At 50.5% G+C, this 22,853-nt stretch overlaps 4 protein-coding genes across 8 annotated transcripts; 2 read left to right on the top strand and 2 right to left on the bottom strand.

Moving 5' to 3' along the window:
• Positions 1-932: 932 nt before the first annotated feature.
• trappc1 (trafficking protein particle complex subunit 1) lies at positions 933-2,676 on the bottom strand. Its single transcript, XM_029526521.1, has 4 exons — positions 2,250-2,676; positions 1,673-1,743; positions 1,440-1,578; positions 933-1,182 (listed from the first exon to the last, which is right to left on the bottom strand). Exons 1-4 carry the CDS (start codon positions 2,346-2,348, stop codon positions 1,054-1,056), a joined length of 438 nt encoding a protein of 145 aa, XP_029382381.1. The 5' UTR covers positions 2,349-2,676; the 3' UTR covers positions 933-1,053.
• A 161-nt stretch (positions 2,677-2,837) lies between these two features.
• Positions 2,838-5,321, top strand: psmb6 (proteasome 20S subunit beta 6). Its single transcript, XM_029526520.1, has 7 exons — positions 2,838-2,992; positions 3,362-3,429; positions 3,670-3,735; positions 4,189-4,254; positions 4,336-4,465; positions 4,865-5,009; positions 5,130-5,321. The coding sequence occupies exons 1-7, from the start codon at positions 2,894-2,896 to the stop codon at positions 5,255-5,257; spliced, it is 702 nt and encodes a 233-aa protein (XP_029382380.1). The 5' UTR covers positions 2,838-2,893; the 3' UTR covers positions 5,258-5,321.
• A 1,638-nt stretch (positions 5,322-6,959) lies between these two features.
• LOC115058460 (ephrin type-B receptor 4-like) lies at positions 6,960-16,705 on the top strand. 2 transcript variants are annotated; one of them, XM_029525786.1, is made up of 21 exons: positions 6,960-7,697; positions 9,466-9,536; positions 9,655-9,797; positions 9,861-10,224; positions 10,336-10,498; positions 11,072-11,227; positions 11,334-11,479; positions 11,587-11,791; positions 11,922-12,049; positions 12,123-12,288; positions 12,455-12,545; positions 13,068-13,123; positions 13,295-13,408; positions 13,550-13,797; positions 13,878-14,024; positions 14,555-14,623; positions 14,751-14,800; positions 14,871-14,970; positions 15,055-15,248; positions 15,321-15,479; positions 15,632-16,705. In XM_029525786.1, exons 1-21 carry the CDS (start codon positions 7,583-7,585, stop codon positions 15,735-15,737), a joined length of 2,991 nt encoding a protein of 996 aa, XP_029381646.1. In that variant the 5' UTR covers positions 6,960-7,582; the 3' UTR covers positions 15,738-16,705. The 2 variants fall into 2 exon arrangements, with proteins under 2 accessions (XP_029381646.1, XP_029381647.1); XM_029525787.1 differs by lacking the exons at positions 15,321-15,479; positions 15,632-16,705 and having other exon boundaries at positions 14,875-14,970; positions 15,055-15,196.
• On the bottom strand, positions 16,648-22,752 carry mepceb (methylphosphate capping enzyme b). Of its 4 annotated transcripts, none has more exons than XM_029525790.1 (8): positions 22,126-22,752; positions 21,619-22,030; positions 21,249-21,511; positions 20,797-21,091; positions 20,154-20,679; positions 19,871-20,083; positions 19,683-19,791; positions 16,648-18,661 (listed from the first exon to the last, which is right to left on the bottom strand). In XM_029525790.1, the coding sequence occupies exons 2-8, from the start codon at positions 21,969-21,971 to the stop codon at positions 18,609-18,611; spliced, it is 1,812 nt and encodes a 603-aa protein (XP_029381650.1). In that variant the 5' UTR covers positions 21,972-22,030; positions 22,126-22,752; the 3' UTR covers positions 16,648-18,608. The 4 variants fall into 4 exon arrangements, with proteins under 4 accessions (XP_029381650.1, XP_029381649.1, XP_029381651.1 ...); XM_029525789.1 differs by having other exon boundaries at positions 22,310-22,752; XM_029525791.1 differs by having other exon boundaries at positions 21,619-22,005; positions 22,310-22,752.
• Between the last annotated feature and the right edge of the window lie 101 nt (positions 22,753-22,853).

The following is a 22,853-nucleotide window of genomic DNA, read 5'->3' as shown; positions in this document are numbered from 1 at the left end:
GTCCCGGTTCAGTTCTCTGTCCACCTTCATCTGTCGGTTCCCTCGCTCCAGCTCTCAGATTATCTTGTTGGTATAATCCCACCAATCAGAGCTCACGTCATGTGTCTCTAATGACCAACGACCAGGATTAAAAACCTGCAGCCCCAAAATACCAAACTCTGTGTACAGATGTCTGTTATGGCCTCATGCCCGTAATCCAAATTCATCCAGCTCTAATCTCACACACACACGGAGGTGAAAAGGTAGGACGAGGGAGGAAAACATCAGTGAACCACATCAGTCCGAGGAAGCTTCAACTGAACCAACTAGGTTCAGGAACCTGAGTCAACTTCAATCCCAGTTCAGGTTCTGATCAGTTTGAGAGACGTGGTCAGAGGTCAGAGGTCAAAGGTTACAGAGGTTGGGGCTTTTATCCTGAAATATTGTCCTCTGAAAGGCAGCAATGTCAGCCTTCACATGTACAATGTGTGTGTGTTGGTTGGCAGTATGTTTTTCAGTGGGATTAGAGATTATACAAGGATTATGCAGTCCACACACACACACACAGGGCAGGTTGTCTTTTTTACATGTGAGGAGCTTGACCCCTGACCCCTGACCTGGATTTAAAGGTTCTGGACAGAGAACGGTATGCAGGACAGAAGATACCCTGAGCATCAGCTGCTGAGTGAAAGGTCAGCAGGTCGTCTGGACCACAGGGGACAGATGGTGGTGATGTCAGAACAAGTTCATCAGTTTTTCATGTGACAGGAGGCAGCAACACTGACGACCCCTGTGATTGGATCAATCTACTACTTTAACTGGTCACTTGACTTCCTATGGGCGGACCAGCCAGTGAGGTCATCAACTGTGACGTCATTATTCCATGACGGCACTGTGTAATAACACTCCGCTTTAAAGACACAACAACACAAAATTAGTCAACACAGACAGAAGACTTTTCTCCTTCACTTTAATTCAACTCTCCAGTTTCCCAGTGCAAAAAAACAAAACAAAACCACAACCCACTGCTCAAGGTTCACAACAATACATAGATACAAACTGTGTGTGTCTGTGTTAAGCGGCCCGTGGGCTGTAGTACGGCAGAGCTCTGATGAAGGCATCCAGTCGGCTGCTGAACAGTTCACTGTCCAAACTGTGACCCAACACACACACCGGGTTCTTCACTATGTACTCCACATACAACTACCACACAAACAGACACACACACAGAAAATATCAGCTTTGAGTTTTGATGAATGTATATTTAAATGCTCTTCTTTTTGATGTATAACAGTAATTATGAAAAATTAAATATCAAGACAATATTAAAGAAACACAAAAACCTTATTTTTTGCTGAAACGTACTCCTGAATTTATACACTGTGAATATAAGAGTCACTGAGAATATAAGACAAAGAACGCAAAGAGAGAGAGTGTAACTGTGTGTTTGTGTGTCTTACATTGCTGTATATGTGCTGCAGTGTGTCTCTGGCGTTGGTCACTGACAGGTCAGTGTTCATCACAAACTTCAGTCCGCTGGGAGTCTCATAGTAATGAAGACGATACTTGCTGGTCTGAAAGGACAGAAAACCTTCCTTCCTGAAGACAGACAGGTTGCTAAGGACCACAGACACATAGAGGCAGACAGGCAGACAGCAGAAAGCTAGAGACAGACAGGTGTCATGAAGGATACATGTCCAAGGGAGACATCTTGCTGACGAATGAGCGGATGGAAAACAACATCCCGTACATCAGCTTGAACTCCTGAAGAGAAAAGGACAGACAGTCAGACAGACAGAATGAAACATACAGTCAGACAGACAGACCAACCGCCAGAGACAGACAGACAGAATGAAACATACAGTCAGACAGACAGACCAACCGCCAGAGACAGACAGACAGAATGAAACACACACTCAGACAGACAGACAGACAGACAGACACACACTCAGACAGACAGACAGACAGCAGACACACACTCAGTCAGTCAGTCAGACAGACAGTCAGACACACACTCAGACAGACAGACAGACAGACACACACTCAGACAGACAGACAGACAGACAGACACACACTCAGACAGACAGACAGACAGACACACACTCAGACAGACAGACAGACAGACACACACTCAGACAGTCACTCAGACAGACAGACAGACAGACAGACAGACAGACAGACACACACTCAGACAGTCAATCAGACAGACAGACAGACAGGTTTATGGCTTCCTCTTCATTCAGTATTTCAGTCCTGGCTGATGAACTCACTTCCTCCTTGGAGATGCCGGCCTGCTTCTTGCGGTTCCATTCGTTGTAGAACAGACAGTTTCCATTCCGGTCGAAGATGTAAAGGTTATGGACGGTCATCTGAAGTCACACAACGCACCAAACAATTATTTGAACAGCTATGAAATAATGTGCATTAACACCAACAAGCCGAATTGAGCTTCACTTTAACGCCCTTTGACTCCTTTTCGATCAATTGTATGTTTCGTCAAAAAAAACGGTCCGGTTCTGAGCTCTGTTCAGTTCGGTCACTGAACCGACTGATGCTCTAAAAATTTACACCAAACTCTTTCCTTAGTGACCAATTGACAGGAGGAAACGGGTGATTTGAATTCAGCTCTAAAGATGAAGTTATTCGGACTCTCTCCTCCTCAGCGGTGTTTACCTTCTCTTCCTGTTACCGACAGGACCCCGCGGCACAGGTGGCCGCTTACATGCCGGTACAGAACTGTTTTATGCTTATTCATAAAATTAGATTTGAGCTTTTGAAACACAAAACCACTGTGTGATAAAATCTGACATGTTGATTTTGGGCCACGTTCGCCTGTCGTTGTGTTGTTAGTCGGGAACTTAGCTGACTCTAAATGTGCCGGCTCTCCGGTTCAGTTCGATCAGTTTGAAACAAGATGGCGGCCACAGCGACGATGATGCCGTTCTTCGACCAGCGAGTTTCTTCTAAACACGACCTGGTCCCGGACTGGACCGGCCAGGAAGTCAGCACCGGGGTGAGTACACGGATCCGGGGACAGGACCGGGCCGAACCGGTCCGGCTGAGTCCCGGTGGAGAGGTTTTAAACCGTAAACAGCGGCTGAATGAGACAGCAGTTCTGCAGCAGCTAACGGGTACTCAAGCTAACTCCGGACCGAACTGGACCCGACCGGATCAGAACGGGACCCGGCTCCGCAGAGGGACTACTGCTGAAGCTTCAAACTGAAAGAAACAGTTAAATCTGTGTGTAGGGGGTCGTTAGCTAACTGATGCTAATGCTCACAGGCCCTTTGTTATATTACAGTCAGGCCTGTTAGGAACAAAACAACACCAATGGAGTCTGTGTCCCCGATAACCTGTCTGTCTCTCTCTACCTGTCTGTCAGACCACCATTATGGCAGTGGAGTATGATGGAGGAGTGGTGATCGGTGCAGACTCCCGCACCACCACAGGGTAAGACAGGAGTCCAGGTCCTGCTCATGGTAGACAGGGGAGGAGGAGGAAGCACTCAATGAGACCTGTCTGTCCCCCTCTCTCTCTCTCTCTCTCTCTCTCCCTCCCTCTCCCTCCCTCCCTCCCTCTCTGTCTCTCTGTCTCTCTGTCTCTCTGTCTCCCTCCCTCCCTCCCTCTCTGTCTCTCTGTCTCTCTGTCTCCCTCCTTCCCTCTTTGTCTCTCTGTCTCTCTCTCTCTCAGAGCCTACATCGCCAACAGAGTCACAGACAAACTGACTCCAATCCACGACCGCATCTTCTGCTGCAGGTCAGTTCAATGTTGATGATGAGGCATCAACCCAAACACATGAGAGGAACTTTCTGTGTTCAACTTTTCTTTAGTCATTCTGCTTTACACAGTTTTTATCAGGAAAAGGAGACTTTCAGAGTGTCTTTTTAGTTAGTTCTTGTTTTTGGAATCCGAGAACAGAGTCTGAACTGATCAGACGAGTCTGAAGATGAGTTTTTAACACAAAATGATGAAAAAAAAGTTTTAATATGGTTTTAAAAAGGTCCATTTCCTAAATAAGATAAGTGATTTCACTTCCATCAATCAAAGAGAGCTTTTTTTTTTTTTTTTAAACCTGTTCAAGCTTAAAGAAAACGCAGGACAAGTTTAAGGGAACATTTTCAGACTCAGTAAGGCCCAGAGATGGCAGGTCTGCAGTCACCAGTCAGGACCTGCACCGTCCTGGTGCTAACTGTTGGGTCTATGTTGCAGGTCTGGATCAGCTGCCGACACTCAGGCCATTGCTGACGTGGTCACTTACCAGCTGGGCTTCCACAGGTAACGCAGGAAACACATGTGATTGACAGCCTCAGTGTCCGGGCAGGTGTGGTTATTGTTGATGTGCGTTCCGGCCCACAGCATCGAGTTGGATGAACCCCCATTGGTGGAGACGGCAGCCAATCTCTTTAAAGCCAGCTGCTATCGCTACCGGGAGGAGCTGACTGCTGGGATCCTTGTGGCGGGCTGGGACAGGAGGAAGGGGGGCCAGGTATGAGAGCCCTTGTCTCATTAAATCTTTGACTGGTGATTGACACCATCAGGGAGTGAGAAGTGTGTTGATTAGTGATGTCATGTTTTTACTGTAATTCACCATTTTTTTTGTTGTTCAGTAATTCCATCCTGAGAATCTCTTTGTGTCTGACACTTCTGGTTTACAATGATGACAAACCAGTTTAATATTTCTTCATTATTACAGGATTTGTCACAGTTAAATAGAAAGTGTCCGTTCCTTGTAACGTTTGATGATGTACTTTAAAATGGATTGATGGATGACCTGCCTGTTCATGCATGAAGATAAACTGATGAATTGTCACGTCTAGTGTTGATCTGTGATCAGGATGTATTGATGAGCACTGAAGGAGATTGCTCACCTGTCTCCCTGTCTCAGGTGTACTGTGTTCCCATTGGTGGGATGTTGGTGAGGCAGCCTGTGTCTGTTGGCGGCAGCGGCAGCACTTACATCTATGGCTTCATGGACTCCAACTACAAAGCAGGTCTCACCAAAGACCAGTGTCTGGAGCTCACCGCCACAGGTACTGCTGCTGCAGTGCATGCTGGGAGTTGAAGTGGCTCTCATGACTCACTCTGAGCTGTGTAAAGATGACACACTGAAACCATGTCACCTGTCTCACTCTCACTTGTCTTTCTCTCAGCTCTGTCTCTGGCGATGGAGAGAGACGGCTCCAGTGGAGGTGTGGTCAGACTGGCGACCATCTCCGAGGAGGGAGTGGAGAGACGAGTTATACTGGGAAACCAGCTGCCTAAATTCTCCACACACTAACACACAGGCTGACAGTGTTGTGTTAACTTGTCCATGCTGTTGTCAATAAAGATTTAAATCTGTCTATGTTGACCTGTTTTCATGGAAACAGAGAAGACACCTGATTGGTTGCCTGGTCGCTAAGTGACAGGCTGATTATTGAGTGTCCTAATCGATCAGCTCCACCTCAGGTGAGATCACCTGAGTCCAACTCTGTAGGCACAACTGGATCTGAAGCTTTTATTGTGAAGGGCGCTGACATTGACGTGTTTCCTTTTGACACCAAAGTTTTTGGTGAAGAACGCACACTTCCTGTTCTGGGTGCTGGGTCTTCCTCTGCAGCCCAGTGAGACCATGACCGGGCAGACGGGTTCACTTCAAGAAGGCGTTTGACCTGGCGCTGCTCCTTCCTGCTCCCACCTTTATTGTCCCGGGGTCATCGTGTCAAAGGCCTGTTTCCTGTTCACCGGTCCGCCACTCTGCCACTCACTTCCTGTCTGGAGTCAAACACAGGACCTTCAGAATAAGAGACTTAATCTGACCAAAACAGAAGGTGTTAGTGTGTCAGTAGTTCCAGCAGGCGGTCCACAAACCACAAACCTGTCTGTCAGGGGGAGGGAGGACAGGGACAATCGTCCCTCAGATGAGGGGGGGCTTCATCTTCCTCCTTTGAATCTTTATTGAAAACAGTCAGGACAGACAGTTTTTAAATAAAATGGAGAAACAAACTTTATATTTCCTTCCTTCCTTCCCTCTCCTGTTTCTGTTCTCTTTCTCCCTCCTTGTCTCCTAAGCTGTCTCCTCTGTCCTACCTCCTCCCCCCTTCCTGTCCTGTAGTTTTGTCCTCTGAGTCGTTGACACCACAGAGAAAAAAGGTGGGGGGCTGATACCTGACACCCGTCTTTTATTCTGTTATCCTCCAACAGAAGACTTTCCCACCTTTCATCTGACATCATTGTCTCTCTCTCTTCCTGAATACTGACATAATGTCTCTCGCCCAGTCTCACCTGGTCTGAATGGAGCTTCAGGTGTGAAATTTAAACCTGAAATCCTGTTTTCAGCTTCCTTTGAGGCCGCGTTGAACTCTGGGAAATTATGGAGCATTTACAGTTTCCTGACGTTTTAGACAAATCAATTAGGAAAGTGTCTTTTTTTAAAACAACAATGTGTGTGAACAAAAAAATTCAACGTTCACACGACAAACTAAACTACACAACATCAGACTGCAGCTTCCAAACACGACCCCTACAAAACTATACAAAAGTGACGTCACAGCAGATACACACACGGGTCGGTTTCCTCTCATGTGCCAACACACGACAGGTGAGAGGAGGTCACATGACACAACCTCAACCAACCCCGACAGGTAGTTCTCAGATCTGGATCAGATCTGGACCGGGACCGGTTCTGACCAGGATGAAAGTCCGTTACCACCTCCCTCTCTCTCCCTGTTCTTCTTTATGTCGCTTCACCGACAAGGAGGTTTCTCTCTCACACACACAGACACACACAGTGAGCCAGGTGTGTGTTGTGTTACCAACACACGCAAAAACCAAACATTAACTTTTTTTTTACTAACTTAATAGCTAAAATTTGACTAACTAATTATATAATATCAGACCCCGCCTCCCCATGACTGACAGACAGATCAGCCTATCCCAGGGCCTGTCTGTCAGGGGGCGGGGCCTGGAGGGTCCGTCCTTCAGTTTCTGTCTTTGTGCGAACTTTCACTAAAAGCTGGTTTTTACCAGAGACCCGGATCAGGACCAGGACCAGGACAAGAGACCCAGATCAGGACCAGGACAAGACCAGAGACCCGGATCAGGACCAGGACCAGGACCAGGACCAGGACAAGAGACCCAGATCGGGACCAGGACAAGACCAGAGACCCGGATCAGGACCAGGACCAGGACAAGAGACCCAGATCAGGACAGGACCAGGACAAGAGACCCAGATCGGGACCAGGACAAGACCAGAGATCCGGATCAGGACCAGGACCAGGACAAGAGACCCAGATCAGAGCCCGGGATCAGACCGGGATCAGGACCAGGACCAGGACAAGACCAGGACTTGTGTGTCCCTCTCCGGTCGCCTCACCGACCCCCCTCCGCTCATCAGGCCGGCCCTCGGAGCTCCTCTCCCGGACTCAGAGCGCTGCAGACCCCGGACAGCTGAACCGGACCGGAGCGGACCGAACTGGACTGGACTCCCCTTTTAGCTTTTGACCCACTTTTTAAAGTTTCTGAGTCGGAGGATCCGGATCTGAGCCTTCATCTTGGAAAGAGTCCGGACTCCGATGAGGCCGACAGACAGCGGGCCCAGCTGACGGGGTTCGGACCGGCTGTGATGGAGGGTCGGACGGGGCCTGGGCCCTCCGTGGCCCCCGGACGGGCCCCCTCCTGCGGGCTGCTGCTGCTCCTCCCCCCGCTGCTGCTGCTCGGCTGCTGCGGAGCAGAGGAAGGTGAGTTTGTCCCTGATCAGCAGGACTGAACCGAACCAGCCGGCCCGGACCGGCCCAGAACACCTGTCCTCTTTAATGCATTGATATAAAAAAAAAAAGAAAAGAATCTGATTGGTTCCCATGGTAACGACAGCCCCTCCCCCTTTACACGTTCAGGTGATTACACACACACACAGCAGCACAGTGGTTATCTCTGAAGGTTCTGGTTCGATTCCCAGCCTGGGGCCTCCAAAGACATCCTGTCTGTCTGTTTCTGTGATGGACCAGAGACCTGTCCAGAGTGACCCCGCCCTCAGAACCCCCCATGACCCAGGAACAGAAAGAAGATGAATGAATGAACACACACACACACTCTGGTCCAGACTGTCCAGAGTCCAGACCTGATGGTCCAAAGACCAGAACTTTGGCATCATGTCTGGACCTGGTTCAGGAGGAAACAGACTGAGGGGTCCACAAACACACACACTAACTTTATCTGGTGATAAGGTGCATGACGGGGACTCGGATATCACCATGACAACACTGATGGGATGTTTATAAAGGACAGTTGTCTTCTGTCAGTGTGTGTGTGTGTTTGTGTGTAGTTTTTATCTCTAACACACTGAGCTGTAACTGGCTCAGGCTGCGATGCTGATTAGAAATGTGTGTCTGTGTGTCTCTGTGTGTTTACATATAAACTTCCTACAGCTCTGTGGTTGAGCGTCCTTCACTCTCTCTCTCTCTCTCTCTCTCGTGGTTGAGTGTAGCTGTGATGTCATCAGTGCTGTCATCATGGCGGCTGCTCAGGGTAATGCTAACAGCCAGTCTGTGGGATTCAGGCTCCGCCCCCTTTTGACTGCTGAATCTGATGATCCTGATCCAGGAGGGAACCAGACAGACAGACAGAGAGAGAGAGAGAGACAGAGACAGACAGACAGACAGACAGAGAGAGAGAGACAGAGACAGACAGACAGAGAGAGAGACAGACAGACAGACAGACAGACAGACAGAGAGAGAGACAGACAGACAGACAGAGAGAGACAGACAGAGAGAGAGAGACAGAGACAGACAGAGAGAGAGAGACAGACAGACAGACAGAGAGAGAGAGACCGAGACAGACAGAGACAGAGAGAGAGAGAGAGAGACAGACAGACAGACAGACAGAGAGAGAGAGACAGACAGAAACAGACAGTCAGACAGAGACAGACAGACAGAGACAGAGAGAGAGAGAGAGAGACAGACAGACAGACAGAGAGAGAGCGAGAGAGAGACAGACAGACAGACATAGGGACGCACAGAGAATGAAAGACACTCTTTCTGTGTGTTTTGGCTTTTTAGTGTGTGTGTGTGTGTGTGTGTGTGTGTGTGTGTGTAATGGCAGTGTTTGGAGGGAAATCAGTCATTTCATGGTTCTGCTCTGCAGCAGCTCAGGAATGAAGCTTCTCTGTAATTTAGAGACTCAGTTTAAGTGATCTGGACCAGGATCTGGATCTGGACCTGGACCTGATCTGGACCAGGATCTGGATCTGGATCTGGACCTGGACCGGATCTGGACCCAGACAGGTCCAAATATCCCCGTCAGTCAGAGTCAGTTTGACTCCTGCAGGAACGTGTTCAGAGCTGTAAACCCAAACCTGAGACACGTTGAATGTGTGTCAGTCTGACTGTCAGTCTGTCTGACTACCTGTCTGACTCTACCTGTCTGACTACCTGTCTGTCTCTACCTGTCTGACTACCTGTCAGTCTCTACCTGTCTGACTACCTGTCTGACTACCTGTCTGTCTCTCAGAGGTGCTGATGAACACTAAGTTGGAGACGTCTGACCTCCGGTGGACGTCTCATCCAGCTGACGGCTCAGAGGTAAAAAAACAACTTACAGTCTCGATGATCCGATAAAGTCCACAAGAGGACAAAGTGAGATGAGATCTGAGGCGGGAAAACAGGAATCCTGATAACCGCTCCGTCTTCCTGTCTGCAGTGGGAGGAAGTGAGCGGATTGGATGATGAGTCCAACAGCGTGCGGACCTATCAGATTTGTACGCTTAGCAGCTCGACGTCTTATTGGCTGAGGACACGCTGGATCCCTCGAAAGGCGGCGACCGTCCTCCACGTTGAGATCCGGTTGGTTGTTTGTTTATTGATGAATCCAAACAGAGAGGAAGTTTACTGATGGCGTCTCTTCAGGTTCACCATGATGGAGTGTTCCGGTCTGAACCAGCGTCACTGTAAAGAAACCTTCAACCTTTATTACTACCAGTCTGACAGTGACGAGGCCACGCCCACTCACCCGGCCTGGATGGAGAACCCGTACACTAAGGTAGCCACGGTTGCAGCTGATCACCTGCTGCGGCGTGGTGGAGAGCGGCGCTCCAACATCAAGCTGCTGCGCCTTGAGGCTCTGCAGGGGGCGGGGCTCTACCTGGCCTTCCACAGCCAGGGGGCGTGCATGGCGCTGCTGTCCGTACGTGTCTTCTACAGGAAGTGTCCGCCTCTCAGCCGCACCTTCGCCTCCTTCCCTGAAACCATCCCCCACTCCCTGGTGGAGCAGGTAACCATGGAAACAACAGGACCATCTTTTTGTTTAGAAAATGAAAGCATCTTCACTATGTTTCCAAAATAAAGGACTGACAAGTGCTTTGTGTGTGTGTGTCTGCTGCAGGCTCAGGGTGTGTGTGTAGAAAATGCTGTCACGCCACCCGGGGACCAGTCGCGTCCTCCCAGCATGCTTTGTGGTGAGGACGGGCAGTGGGTGGGGCAGCCGACGTCCAGCTGCGCCTGTCGCCCTGGATACGATGCTGGCGACACGGACACACAATGTCGAGGTGAGAATTACACCTGATTGGTTTTTGGATTTTACCAAAGTTTTACCAAAGTAAAATCAAAGTAATTAAGTTTACAAAGTAAAAGCCTTCAGTGTGAACGAGGGGAGAGACTCTGAGCCAATCAGGAGACAGACTGAGATCTGCTGAAAGTTTGGCTGTCGAAGCTTCCTGTTATTCTCTCTGAGGTCAGAGGTCAACAGGATGTGCTGCGGCAGCCGGGGTCGTTCCAGCTTCTGTTGCTGCACAGACCTGCTCTCACACAGGGTGGGGGGGTAGTGGAAAGGTCAAAGGTTAACCTCTGTTGCTTGAGCTCCCTGGGCGTGTGTCTTTGTGTGCATACACTTGGCAGCGGTTAGCGGTGATGACATCATGGCGGCACTTTCCACATCCTGCTGAGGCCAAGGTCACTTCCTGTCAGTGATTGTCTTCCCTCTCTCGGTGATGTTCTTAATCCGGATTCCATCACGGTCCCCTGACAAAGGGGTGTGGTCAGGCTGTGATGTCATCATGATGTCCAGGACTCTGAAAGGCAGAGCGGTCTCTAATGCTAATGCTAACCCTACTTATGTGCAGCTTGTCCTCCGGGTCAGTTTAAGGCGGAGTCAGGACCTGGTGGGTGTAGCTTCTGCCCAGACAACAGCAACACACGGAGCCCAGGCTCCACCTACTGCCCCTGTCACTATGGTTACCATCGAGCTGACTCTGACCCACCGCAGGCAGCCTGCACCCGTAAGACAGACACACACAGATAATGGGCTGATTCTTTAACTGTTTCTTGCCTGACCCTTTGTTGTGTGTTTCTGTGTGTATCTGTGTGTGTCTGTGTGTGTCCCAGGCCCCCCCTCGGCCCCCCGCTCAGTTGTGTGTCAGGTGAACGACACCACAGTGACTCTGGAGTGGAGCGAACCTTTGGACCGCGGTGGGCGAGGAGACCTGACCTACAGAGTCCTGTGCTCCAGCTGTGGGACTGTCACAGCCAAGGTAGACCTGAGACCAGACCGGACCGGACCAGACCGAGACTCTTAGAACAGATCCAGTAGGACCAGTCTGATCCCTCCCCTTGCCCTGCCCCTTTGTTGTCTCCTCAGGGATTGGTCGGTTCCTGCTCTGCATGTGATGACAACATCCTTTATCGTCCAGCACAGCGCGGCCTGACTCAGCGCCGGGTCGTCATCTGGGGACTCCGCCCACACACCAAGTACACCTTCACCGTCCAATCACTGAACGGCGTTTCAGCTCTTAGCCAATCAGAGCCAGCGTCTGAAAGAGTGAACGTCACCACCAGCAGAGACGGTACGGGAGCATCAGCTACATCACCCAGAATGCCTTTCATACCGACGGTCCCTGTGTGGCAACACAAAACAACACAACATGCCGTAGCGCCAACACTCCACACTGTGTAAAAGTTGTTGTTTGTGTGTAGTTCCTCCTCCCGTGTCTGGTCTCAGGACAACAGCAGCTTCAGAGTCCAGTCTGACTTTAAAATGGAACGTTCCAGATCTGCAGAACCACAACCAGATCCTGGACTACCAGATCCGCTACAGCCCCAAGGTACACACACACACACACACACACACACACACACACAGAGGGTGGATTGGTGATGTGATGTCACTGTCCCCAGAATGGCGAGGAGGCGGGTCAATGGCAGTACGTGTCCAGCAGGTCTTCTTCGTTGGTGCTGATGGGGTTGCGGCGGGCGGTTCCATATCAGGTGCAGGTCCGCGCTCGCTCACAAGCGGGATACGGCTCATTTGGCGCCATGAGTGTCTTCAATACGCAGCCCAACGGTACGAGTTCACGTACATCCAGATCTGACACAGGTTCCTCAAAGCTGCCTGTGTCCAGTGCTGATGTCATCTGTTGTCATGGGAACCACACATCCCTCTGATCGGTGAGGACAAATGAAAAAAGCAAACAGGAAGCAGCTGGTTCAGCTTCTCAATCTGTCTGTAGGTGACTCTAAGCTGGTGGTGACGGGGCTGCTGGTCTCTGTGGGGATGCTGCTGCTCATCGCCATGGTGACTGTCATGGTGTACTGTTACCGGTAAGAGAAAGACAGACAGACAGGCAGACAGACAGGATGCTCCCTCCCTGTCCAGAACATTAGAACAGTGTTTTCAGATTCACACTGACTCTTCGAGAAACACCTGTCTGTCTCTCTGTGTGTTGATTTGTCTGTCTCTCTGTGCGTTGACCCGTCTGCCTTTCTCTGTGTTGACCTGTCTGTCTCTCTGTGTAATGACCTGTCTGTCTCTGTGTGTTGACCTGTCAGTCTCTCTGTGTGATGACCTGTCTGTCTCTCTGTGTGATGACCTGTCTGTCTCTCTGTGTGTTGACCCGTCTGCCTCTCTGTGTGTTGATCTGTCTGTCTCTCTGTGCGTGGACCCGTCTGCCTCTCTGTGTGTTGATCTGTCTGTCTCTCTGTGCGTTGACCCGCCTGCCTCTCTGTGTGTTGACCTGTCTGTCTCTCTGTGTGATGACCTGTCTGTCTCTCTGTGTGATGACCTGTCTGTCTCTCTGTGTGATGACCTGTCTGTCTCTCTGTGTTGACCTGTCTGTCTGTCAGGAGGAGGACAGACCCTGAGCTCAGGGAGAAGAGTGGACATTATCCAATGGGACAGAGTGAGTCTTTTTCTTCTGTCTGATTCCAGCTGAGTGATGATGGTGACGATGATGATGATGATGATGATGACGATGATGATGATGATGATGATGATGATGATGATGACGATGATGATGATGATGACGCCGATGATGATGATGATGATGACGATGATGGCGTTCTTGTTGTAGTGACGAAGGTCTACATTGATCCATTTACGTACGAGGACCCAAACGAGGCTGTGAGGGAATTCGCCAAAGAGATTGATGCCTCCTTCGTTAAGATTGAGGAGGTGATTGGAGCAGGTAGGTAGTTCAGGTCCAGGACTGGGTTAGCGGTCCAGAACTGGGTCAGGTCCAGGACTGGGTCAGGTCCAGGACTGGGTTAGCGGTCCAGGACTGGGTTAGTGGTCCAGGACATGAGTTCAACACGCTGACTCTGTTCAGGTGAGTTTGGCGAGGTGTGCCGTGGCCGGCTAAGGATCCCGGGCAGGAAGGAGAACTACGTGGCGATCAAGACCCTGAAGGGCGGCTACACGGAGAAGCAGCGGCGGGACTTCCTGTCTGAGGCGTCCATCATGGGCCAGTTCCAGCACCCCAACATCATCCACCTGGAAGGGGTCATCACGACTTCCTGTCCTGTCATGATCCTCACCGAGTTCATGGAGAACGGCGCTCTGGACAGCTTCCTGAGGGTGAGACAGGCTGTCCCTTCCCCTGTCTCTCTGCTTGTCTGTCAGCTAGCTGACCTGTCTCCCTGCCTGTCTCCCTGCAGGTCAATGATGGACAGTTCGCGTGCCTCCAGCTGGTCGGGATGTTACGTGGAATCGCTGCAGGAATGAAATATCTGTCAGACATGAGCTTCGTCCATCGAGACCTGGCAGCTCGCAATATCCTGGTCAACTCCAACCTGGTCTGTAAGGTGAGACGGTCTGTCAGTCTGTCAGTCTGTGTGTCTGTCTGTCTATCTGTCTGCCAGTCTGTCTGTCAGCCTGTCATTCTGTCTGTCAGCCTGTCAGTCTGTCTGTCAGTCTGTCTGTCAGCCTGTCAGTCTGTCTGTCAGTCTGTCATTCTGTCTGTCAGTCTGTCTGTCTGTCTGTTTATCTGTCTTTCTGTTTGTCTGTTTGTCTGTCAGTCTGTCAGTCTGTCTGTCTGTTTATCTCTCTTTCTGTTTGTCTGTTTATCCGTCAGTCTGTCAGCCTGTCAGTCTGTCTGTCTGTTTATCTGTCAGTCTGTCTGTCAGTCTGTCTGTCTGTTTATCTGTCTTTCTGTTTGTCTGTTTGTCTGTCAGTCTGTCAGCCTGTCAGTCTGTCTGTCTGTTTATCTGTCAGTCTGTCAGTCTGTCTGTCTGTCTGTCTTTTTATCTTTCTGTCTGTCTGTCTGTCTGTCTGCCCACTCTTTTATCTGTCTGCCTGTCTGTCTGTCCTGATATCAGGTATGTTTTGTCTCCAGGTGTCAGACTTTGGACTCAGCAGGTTTCTGACTGAGAACTCTTCTGACCCAACGTACACCAGCTCTCTGGTGAGTCGGTCCAGGTCCAGATCCAGATCCAGATCTAGGTCTGGGTTCAGGTCCAGGTCCAGGTCCTTCAGGGTCTTGTTGTGGCCCACAGCTTTTATTCTGAAGGTGTCTTTTTGCGGTTTCTCAGGGCGGGAAGATTCCAATTCGCTGGACGGCGCCGGAGGCCATCGCCTACAGGTGAGTCTGAGGTCAGGTGTCCCATTACAGTCATTTGATTGGCGGCCATTTAACTGATGACTGATCCCAGGAAGTTCACGTCGGGTAGTGACGCATGGAGTTACGGTATCGTCATGTGGGAGGTGATGTCATATGGAGAGCGGCCATATTGGGACATGAGCAACCAGGATGTAAGGAAAGACACAGGACAGATCAGATCACGAGCTGGACGACGGGACTCTAACCTGTCTGTCTCTCACCTGTCTCACTGTCAGGTGATCAACGCCATCGAGCAGGACTACCGTCTCCCCCCGCCGCCGGACTGCCCCTCCTCCCTGCATGCGCTCATGCTGGACTGTTGGCAGAAGGAACGAGCCAACCGGCCGCGTTTCAGCGATGTGGTGGCAGCGCTCGATAGGCTGATCCGAAACCCCGCCTCCCTGAAGATGACACACCCAGAGGGACAGAGGTGAGGGGGCCTGCCTGTCTCTGTTGTGTCTGTCTCAGTCTGTCTCAATGTCTCATGAGTCGTGTCTCTCAGCTCGTCTCAGCCCCTCCTGGACCATCGGGCCCCTCCCCCTCTGTCCTCCTGTGGGTCGGTGTCCGAGTGGCTGCAGGCCGTGAAGATGGAGCGGTATGAGCAGAACTTCCTGCAGGCCGGATTCACCAGTCTGGACATCGTGTCCCAGCTCAACACGGAGTAAGACGCTGCACATTCACAGGTCGTATGACCTCACTGACACGTGTGTACAGATGACGCCTGTCAGACGACGCTCAGGTTTTAGGAAACGTTTTCCATTCTGATGTCTCGTCTTTGAGACACGTTCAGATCTGTGTTCTCCGTTTCCATAGGGACCTGCTGCGAGTGGGCGTGACCCTCGCCGGCCACCAGAAGAAAATCCTGTCCTCCATCCAAACACTCAGGACACACAAAGCTCCACCCACTCTTTTGTACTGACCAATCACAGCCTAAGCCAGAACTCTCAAAGCACTGAGCCGCACCCACTTTTTAACCACGGAGACCACTCAGCTCACGAAGAACTACTAAAAGCTCCGCCTCCTCATGGTTGGACCAATGAGAGCACTGAGTTGCTGTGAATGAAGAGCAGAGCTGATTCACCTCTGACTCCACCCACCTGTGATTCTGACCAATTAGACTAGTAGACTGAACTGGTCCCCACTCAGGTGAAACCAGCCCAGTCCACGTCTCAGGAAACCAAAGTGCCTCGACCTGATTGGTTGGTTCTCTCCTGGAGATCCTTGAAGAACGTTCCATCCAAATGGCTGACCCTCCAGGTGCTGACATTCCCTGGAAAACTGGGAGACTTTTGTGAAAAACCTTTCAGGGAATATTTTTCAGGGATGACTGAGTCCGCCTCCTGTGGAGTCCACTGATCCTGTTGTTGCTCCTGAACTTTGACCTTTAACCCTCCAGAGCCCAAAAAGGTTCGATGTGTTTCCTCCTTAAACTGATCAGATCTGGATCAGTCCGACTCTCTGACTCCTTCTGCGTGTTTATCCATCCATCCTCATCCTCCATCTTTGATTGTGATGTCTAGAGTCACATCTCTACATCGGACGCTCCTATTGGCTCGGGTGGGTGATGTCACAGCCAATCAGAGTGTCTCCGTCAGAGGCCGAACTGAGACACGTTTGGTGGAGTTTCTCCAAAGGTCACTGAGGCTCCTGATCCCTTTTCAGCTCGATGGTTTCATATTTTAGCACTTTTTCTACCTGATATTCGATCATTATGTTTTTATCATTTTTACACTGCCTTCTTTTTTAAAAAGTAATTTTCCTTTTGTAAAGAAAGAAAAACAAAAATATCGAGGACCAAAGATCAACGTACTGCTGTTTTCACAGCATCTTTAATGTAATATAAACTGCAGTAAAGACCTTTGACCTCTTGTGTCCTTGTCCTGATTTTGGTTAATGATGCTGGTCCCAGGTTTTTCCAGCCCTGCACAGACCAGGTCCTGTCCCAGGGGTTCTCGTTTCCTGACCTGTGGTTGTGTTCTGGATCACAGTCCAGTAAAAGTATCCAAGCTGCGTCTCGTCATCATGTCGGCCCCCGGAGATCCTCCTTCAGCTCCCAGTGAACCGCCGCCGCCACTGCTCATCTGACAGGAATGACTTCCAGATGTTCTGCTGTGAGGAAACGAGTCCTTATGAAGACCAGCTGCTGGACCCGGAGTCCAGAGTCCCGTGTGTGTCTGTGTGTAATGTATGGGAAGGAACACATTGATGTTATTTCAATTTAATGAGCACATTGTTGGCAGAGGAATGAAAAAAGGTTTGTGTTTCATCTGAGAGCCGAGTGTGTGTCTGTGTGTGTTTAATGTACATTTTCCTGAGCTTTTAGTCGCCCTCCTGTTTTGTGTCTCTCTCTCTCCAAGATGATCAACACTGACAGCTCTGAAGTGCCTGAATACCTGAATGTGTGTGTGTGTGTGACCTCCTGACCTCCAACATACCACGGGATCCTGAGGCCCCTGAAATCTTACACAACCTAATTTCTCTGAATCTCCTGAAGGTCTTGGAGCTGAAGTGGTTCTCCTGAAAACCCCCTGAAGACCCAAGAGATCAGGTCTCCCTGCTGCCTCCTGGCTTCTGTTCCAGTCGGAGGTGACTCAGAGTAGCTTCCTGTCTGTGCGGGCAGCTCAGTCCACAGTGATTCCTCACATCTCTCCTGTGAAGGTCACGTTTGTGTCCGCTGAGCTGAGCTGTTAACGTTAATTCTCCTCTCAGCCTTCAAACCTCCTGAAGTCACCTTCAAACTTTTCAACAAGTCCAGTCTGCACACACAAACTTAGCCTGTTGCCATGGTAATTATCATACCTGTCAATAAAAAAGTGACATGCTGAGACCTCACACACTCTGGAAGGGATTCAGACCCCGCCCTCGTCTGTGTCATCTCCGTGGTAACAGGCAGCAAGGTGAGACCCTGATGTGGCCTCTGACTTCTCCCTCCAATAGGAAAAGGGCGGAGGAGGCTCCACTTCCTCTTCCTGTACGCTCCTCCCACTCGCCACATTCCAGCTGTCGTTCAGCGAGGAAGTGATGTTGTTAGCTGTCTCCTGCAGACGCTGAGCCCACCTGGTCTGGTCTCTTTATCTTCATCACCTCCTCTTCCTTCTGTCACACGCTCCTCCGTCAGTGATGGAGGAAGAGGTGACCCTACACACAGTGGCTGCTTCGTCCATGTCTGTCTCATGCCTCTTTCTGGTTTGACCTTTGACATCCGGGACGAGTTAAAGCAGTATTGACAGAAGACAGACACACGTTTGGGTGGGTAGGGAATCAAACCTGTGACCTATACACTCGACTGGACCGTGTAATCAGTATCAGCTATCAGTCAGTCAGCGTGTTCAACAAAGTCAAAGCATTATGGGAAACAGTCTGTCTTCAAACTGTCTGGAGTTATAAAGGTAAAGATTCAGTGTCACATAAAGTCAGTTTATTCTGAAAAAAACAAAATCCCTGTGAGGCCATCAAACATAAAACAATGAAAGACTTATTTTGAAAAGACAAACCATTCACTTCCTGCTAGCATCCAATCAGTGTCCATGAGCCGTGATTCACTTTGGTTTGTCTTGATGCGTCTCCGTCGACCAACCACATCTACCCTGCTGTCCAATCATATTCTCCTCTGCGATATGATGTCATCAGATAGTCATTAACCAGACTCAACTTTCCAGCCAATCAGCTGCAAGTTTAAAATAAAACAAACAAAAAAAAATCCCATATGTGTTTGTTGTCCTCCCTCCAGATATTGCCAAGGCTGTTGCCTTGGAAACAAGGAGGCTGCACCACATCCTGTCAAGTGATCTCACTTCCTCTGGGCGGAGCCTTTGTGAAACAGGTAGATCGGCCGCTGGTTACCTGGAAACGAACAAACCATCATTAGAAATCCTGTGGAATCATAACTACAACTCCCAGCATGCATAGCTGGAGGCTCCTGCTGTGACATGATTTCTACCAAAATGTCTGTGTACCTGTGTGTCGAGCTCTGTTAACCTGTGTGTGTAGAGCTGTGTGTAGAGCTGTGTGTACCTGTGTGCACCTGTGTGTGTAGAGCTGTGTGTAGAGCTGTGTGTACCTGTGTGCAGAGCTGTGTGTACCTGTGTGTAGAGCTGTGTGTAGAGCTGTGTGTACCTGTGTGTACCTGTGTGTGTAGAGCTGTGTGTACCTGTGTGTAGAGCTGTGTGTAGAGCTGTGTGTACCTGTGTGCAGAGCTGTGTGTACCTGTGTGTAGAGCTGTGTGTAGAGCTGTGTGTACCTGTGTGTACCTGTGTGTGTAGATCTGTGTGTAGAGCTGTGTGTACCTGTGTGTAGAGCTGTGTGCACCTGTGTGTGTAGAGCTGTGTGTAGAGCTGTGTGTACCTGTGTGTGTAGAGCTGTGTGTAGAGCTGTGTGTAGAGCTGTGTGTACCTGTGTGTAGAGCTGTGTGTACCTGTGTGTAGAGCTTAGTGTACCTGTGTGTGTAGAGCTGTGTGTAGAGCTGTGTGTACCTGTGTGCACCTCTGTGTGTAGAGCTGTGTGCACCTGTGTGTGCAGAGCTGTGTGTACCTGTGTGTAGAGCTGTGTGTAGAGCTGTGTGTACCTGTGTGTACCTGTGTGTGTAGATCTGTGTGTAGAGCTGTGTGTACCTGTGTGTAGAGCTGTGTGCACCTGTGTGTGTAGAGCTGTGTGTAGAGCTGTGTGTACCTGTGTGCACCTCTGTGTGTAGAGCTGTGTGCACCTGTGTGTGTAGAGCTGTGTGTAGAGCTGTGTGTAGAGCTGTGTGTACCTGTGTGTGTAGAGCTGTGTGTAGAGCTTAGTGTACCTGTGTGCACCTGTGTGTGTTCCTGTGTGTAGAGCTGTGTGTAGAGCTGTGTGTACCTGTGTGCAGAGCTGTGTGTACCTGTGTGTGTTAGCAGTCTGTAGGAGGTGAAGCCAACACTCTCAGTCAGGTAGGAGGTGAAATGTTCCGGTCTCATCCTCAGATTTCTGTAGTTGTGACATGTTATCTCCTTGGAAACACAAATACGAGAGTTAAAGTGAGGCTGCAGTGTGTCTTTGTGTGTACCTGTGCGTGTCTGTGTGTGTTACCGAGGCTCTCTTGCTGTGGCTGTAGCTGCTCCATGGCTGTGGCTCTAAGATGAATAATCCGCCTGACGATAGGCTCTGATAGGCTCGTTTGAACAGCCTGACCACGCCCCCATCACCTGCCTGCAGCTGCACCCATTTGGTCATGCCCAGACATATGATGACATCATACTGTCCCTGTCCTGGCCACACCTCCTTCTCTGAGATATAGTCGCCCTGTGGGAGGAGTCAGAGCCGTGATGTCGGCAGGTAGACAATCTATGTGGACACCTGGAGCGAGACTCACCTGGATGAAGGTGATGTTGTTGGGGAACCTGCCGCAGCAGGAGGAGGGGGGGAGGAGCAGAGGGGGAGCAGAGACCGGACCACGACTCACCCTGAAGGACAGGGGGAAGGGGGGGAGGGGGGACTCCATCATCACCTGCTGTTCCTCGTCTCCTGGGGGCACCCTCCATTTCCTCTCCTTTATCACGAGGTCATGTGACAGGAAGTGCCTGATGTTTTCTTTTGCAGCATGGACCAATCGTCTGTCTAACTCCACCCCCAGGATGTGGGCGGGGTCAAACCTCCTGGCAATGCTCAGTGTCACGTGACCAGTGCCAGAGCCCACATCCAGCACCGTCTTGTCTTTGAACCACTCTGCTTCCAGGAGGCGGAGCCTTAGGTCATCCTCTGTGCCCACCCGCCCCTGCCACCTGTCACCGTAGAAACCGTGGTAGCCATAGTAACGGCTGTAGTTGCCAAACTGGTAACGGTGTTTGTCTTTCTTCTTCTCTGCTAACTTAGAGGAGCCAGAATATGGTCGTCCACACCTACAGAGGACAGCAGGAGTCAGCTTTCATGATGTCCAATCAGATTACAGCATTTAAAGACATGATTCTGTATGTTCAAAGGAAATGACCTTGATTAAGCTCAGGTGAGACACTCACCTCCCGGCTTTAGCCCCGCCCAATAGCGGTGTGTGGAATTTGGCTGTCTGAATTGTGGATATTATGGTGAGGTTTGCTGTGACGTCCGTTAACCTTGTTGAGGTTGTGCGTCGCCGTCTACGCTGACGACCATCACCCTGGCCCCCCAGTTTGTGGGCGTGGCCTGGCAGAGGGTGGGTGTGTCTCCTGGGGAGTAGGGGAGGCGGAGCTACATCATCACGACAGGTGATAGCTGTGTTGAGTTCACAGGGAAGAGGAGATGCAGACACACTGCTTTCTCTGGTCAACAGAGGAACTGCAGACAAATATCAGTTCACTGATGTTATTGATGTTCAGTTAATTAACAGGTTACTGAAGTTTTAATAACTTATTAAAGGTGGTCATTATCAGATTATTAATGTGATCAATGCTGTCATCATAATAATGAATCTGGTCTGATCAGGTGTTCTCACCTGTCAGTCCAGCTGCGGAGGGAAACAGTCTTGCTGGTATCACCTCCTTTTCTCCGTCAGCTCCTCCCCCATGGTGTCTGTTCCTGTGTCTCCTCCTGGACTTCAGGGGAGACAGCAGGACTCCGCCTTTCCCTTTGCTGCCGGCACCCCCACCTCCCTTCAAGTTGAGGGGGTCAGTTATGTCCCGGGGAACGAGGATCTCTACAGGGTCTCCCCCCCGCAATGGCAGGGGTGAGCTCTTTGGTGTTTCCTGATTGGTGGCTCTGAAGGGAAAAGGGGAGTTTAACAGTGAGACTGAGAACAACAACAACAAACAAAACAAATAAAAGAATGCACAACCATCGTCACACAATCATTACAGTCCTCACACCTGTTCACGTCCTCATCCAATAGCGAGTTGAGGTTCAGTGGGTCGAAAATGTTCCCGCCTAACAGAAAGTGACTCGGCAGCACAGACTCTGATTGGCTGTCACTGTTGGCACGGCGACGGCGTTTCAGCCCCTTGATGCCGATGCCCATGGAATAACGCCTCTTTCCGGTTCGCTGAGCAGAGGGCGGGGCTCTGGAGGGAGGGGGCTGGCTGTTGCCTGGAGAGTGGAACCCACTTTTTGGACACAGGAGGCGGGTCTTTGCCAGCTGCGACTGCTCTGATAGGGTGATGGTGGCAGGGAAAGCGGGGCTGGCTTTGATGGGCGTCTCTTTGTTCAATGATGTTCTTATCATCTTCCACCTGGTCAAGCCAACCAATCACAATGCTCTGCAGAGACAGGGGGAGGGGCTGACTGATTGTAGCATCAGTCAGAGGTGAACATTCAGCTACACAGAAAATAATCAATAATCGCATCAATCGACGAGTCAGAACCAGCTCCACACGGACCGCTCAGACCCGATCCAGTCAGAACCAGCTCCACATGGACCGGGTGTGCGCACACTGGACGGGTCAGGAGGTGCGGAACTTTGCTGCGGTTTCTTATTGGTCCAAGGAGACAGGTGGAGGGCGGGGTCACCTGGTCTGCTCAGGTGTGTACACCGACCTGTGGCATTAGTGTGACATCACTCACCGGCCGTCAGGATCCCGCTCTGGGCCGTCTGCTGTTCAGCTCTTCGCCTCCAGTTTTATCACAGTGTGTGTGTGTGTGACAGAAATAGACCTGTGTGTGTCTGTTTAACTTCCGCTCCCCCTTCACTCTGAAACTATATTAGCCCCGCCCCTTTAGAAGAATCCGCCAATCCCGGAGCGCCGTCATGAATAATTCAGAGCGGCCTGAACAAATTAGCAGGTAAACAGTTAGCGTCTGTAGCTAACATCGGCTAAAGGACAGGAAGCAGCTAGCATGGAGCTAACACACAAACTAACGCCCCCGAAAAAAAAAAAATACCGCGAAAACCTGCGCCGTGTGTGAGAACAAGCCCGCGCCGATCTGCTCGTGCACGTATCAGAGTGCGTGTGAGTGTGCGCGCTGATGAGCCATGACTTCATCAGTTTCACTGCGGCTAGCTGCTAACTGCTAGCTCCACAACACGACCCCGTGTTTTTATAGGCCAGCCGAGGGCCCGCGTGAGCGACCGGAGAGCCAACCAATCGACTGCCGACCTGAACATCCG

This window comes from Echeneis naucrates, chromosome 18, assembly GCF_900963305.1.
Source record: "Echeneis naucrates chromosome 18, fEcheNa1.1, whole genome shotgun sequence".
NCBI classification, from domain to species: Eukaryota; Metazoa; Chordata; class Actinopteri; order Carangiformes; family Echeneidae; genus Echeneis; species Echeneis naucrates.
Note: the sequence above shows the minus strand (reverse complement) of the source record. Positions and strands in the feature narration are given on the sequence as shown.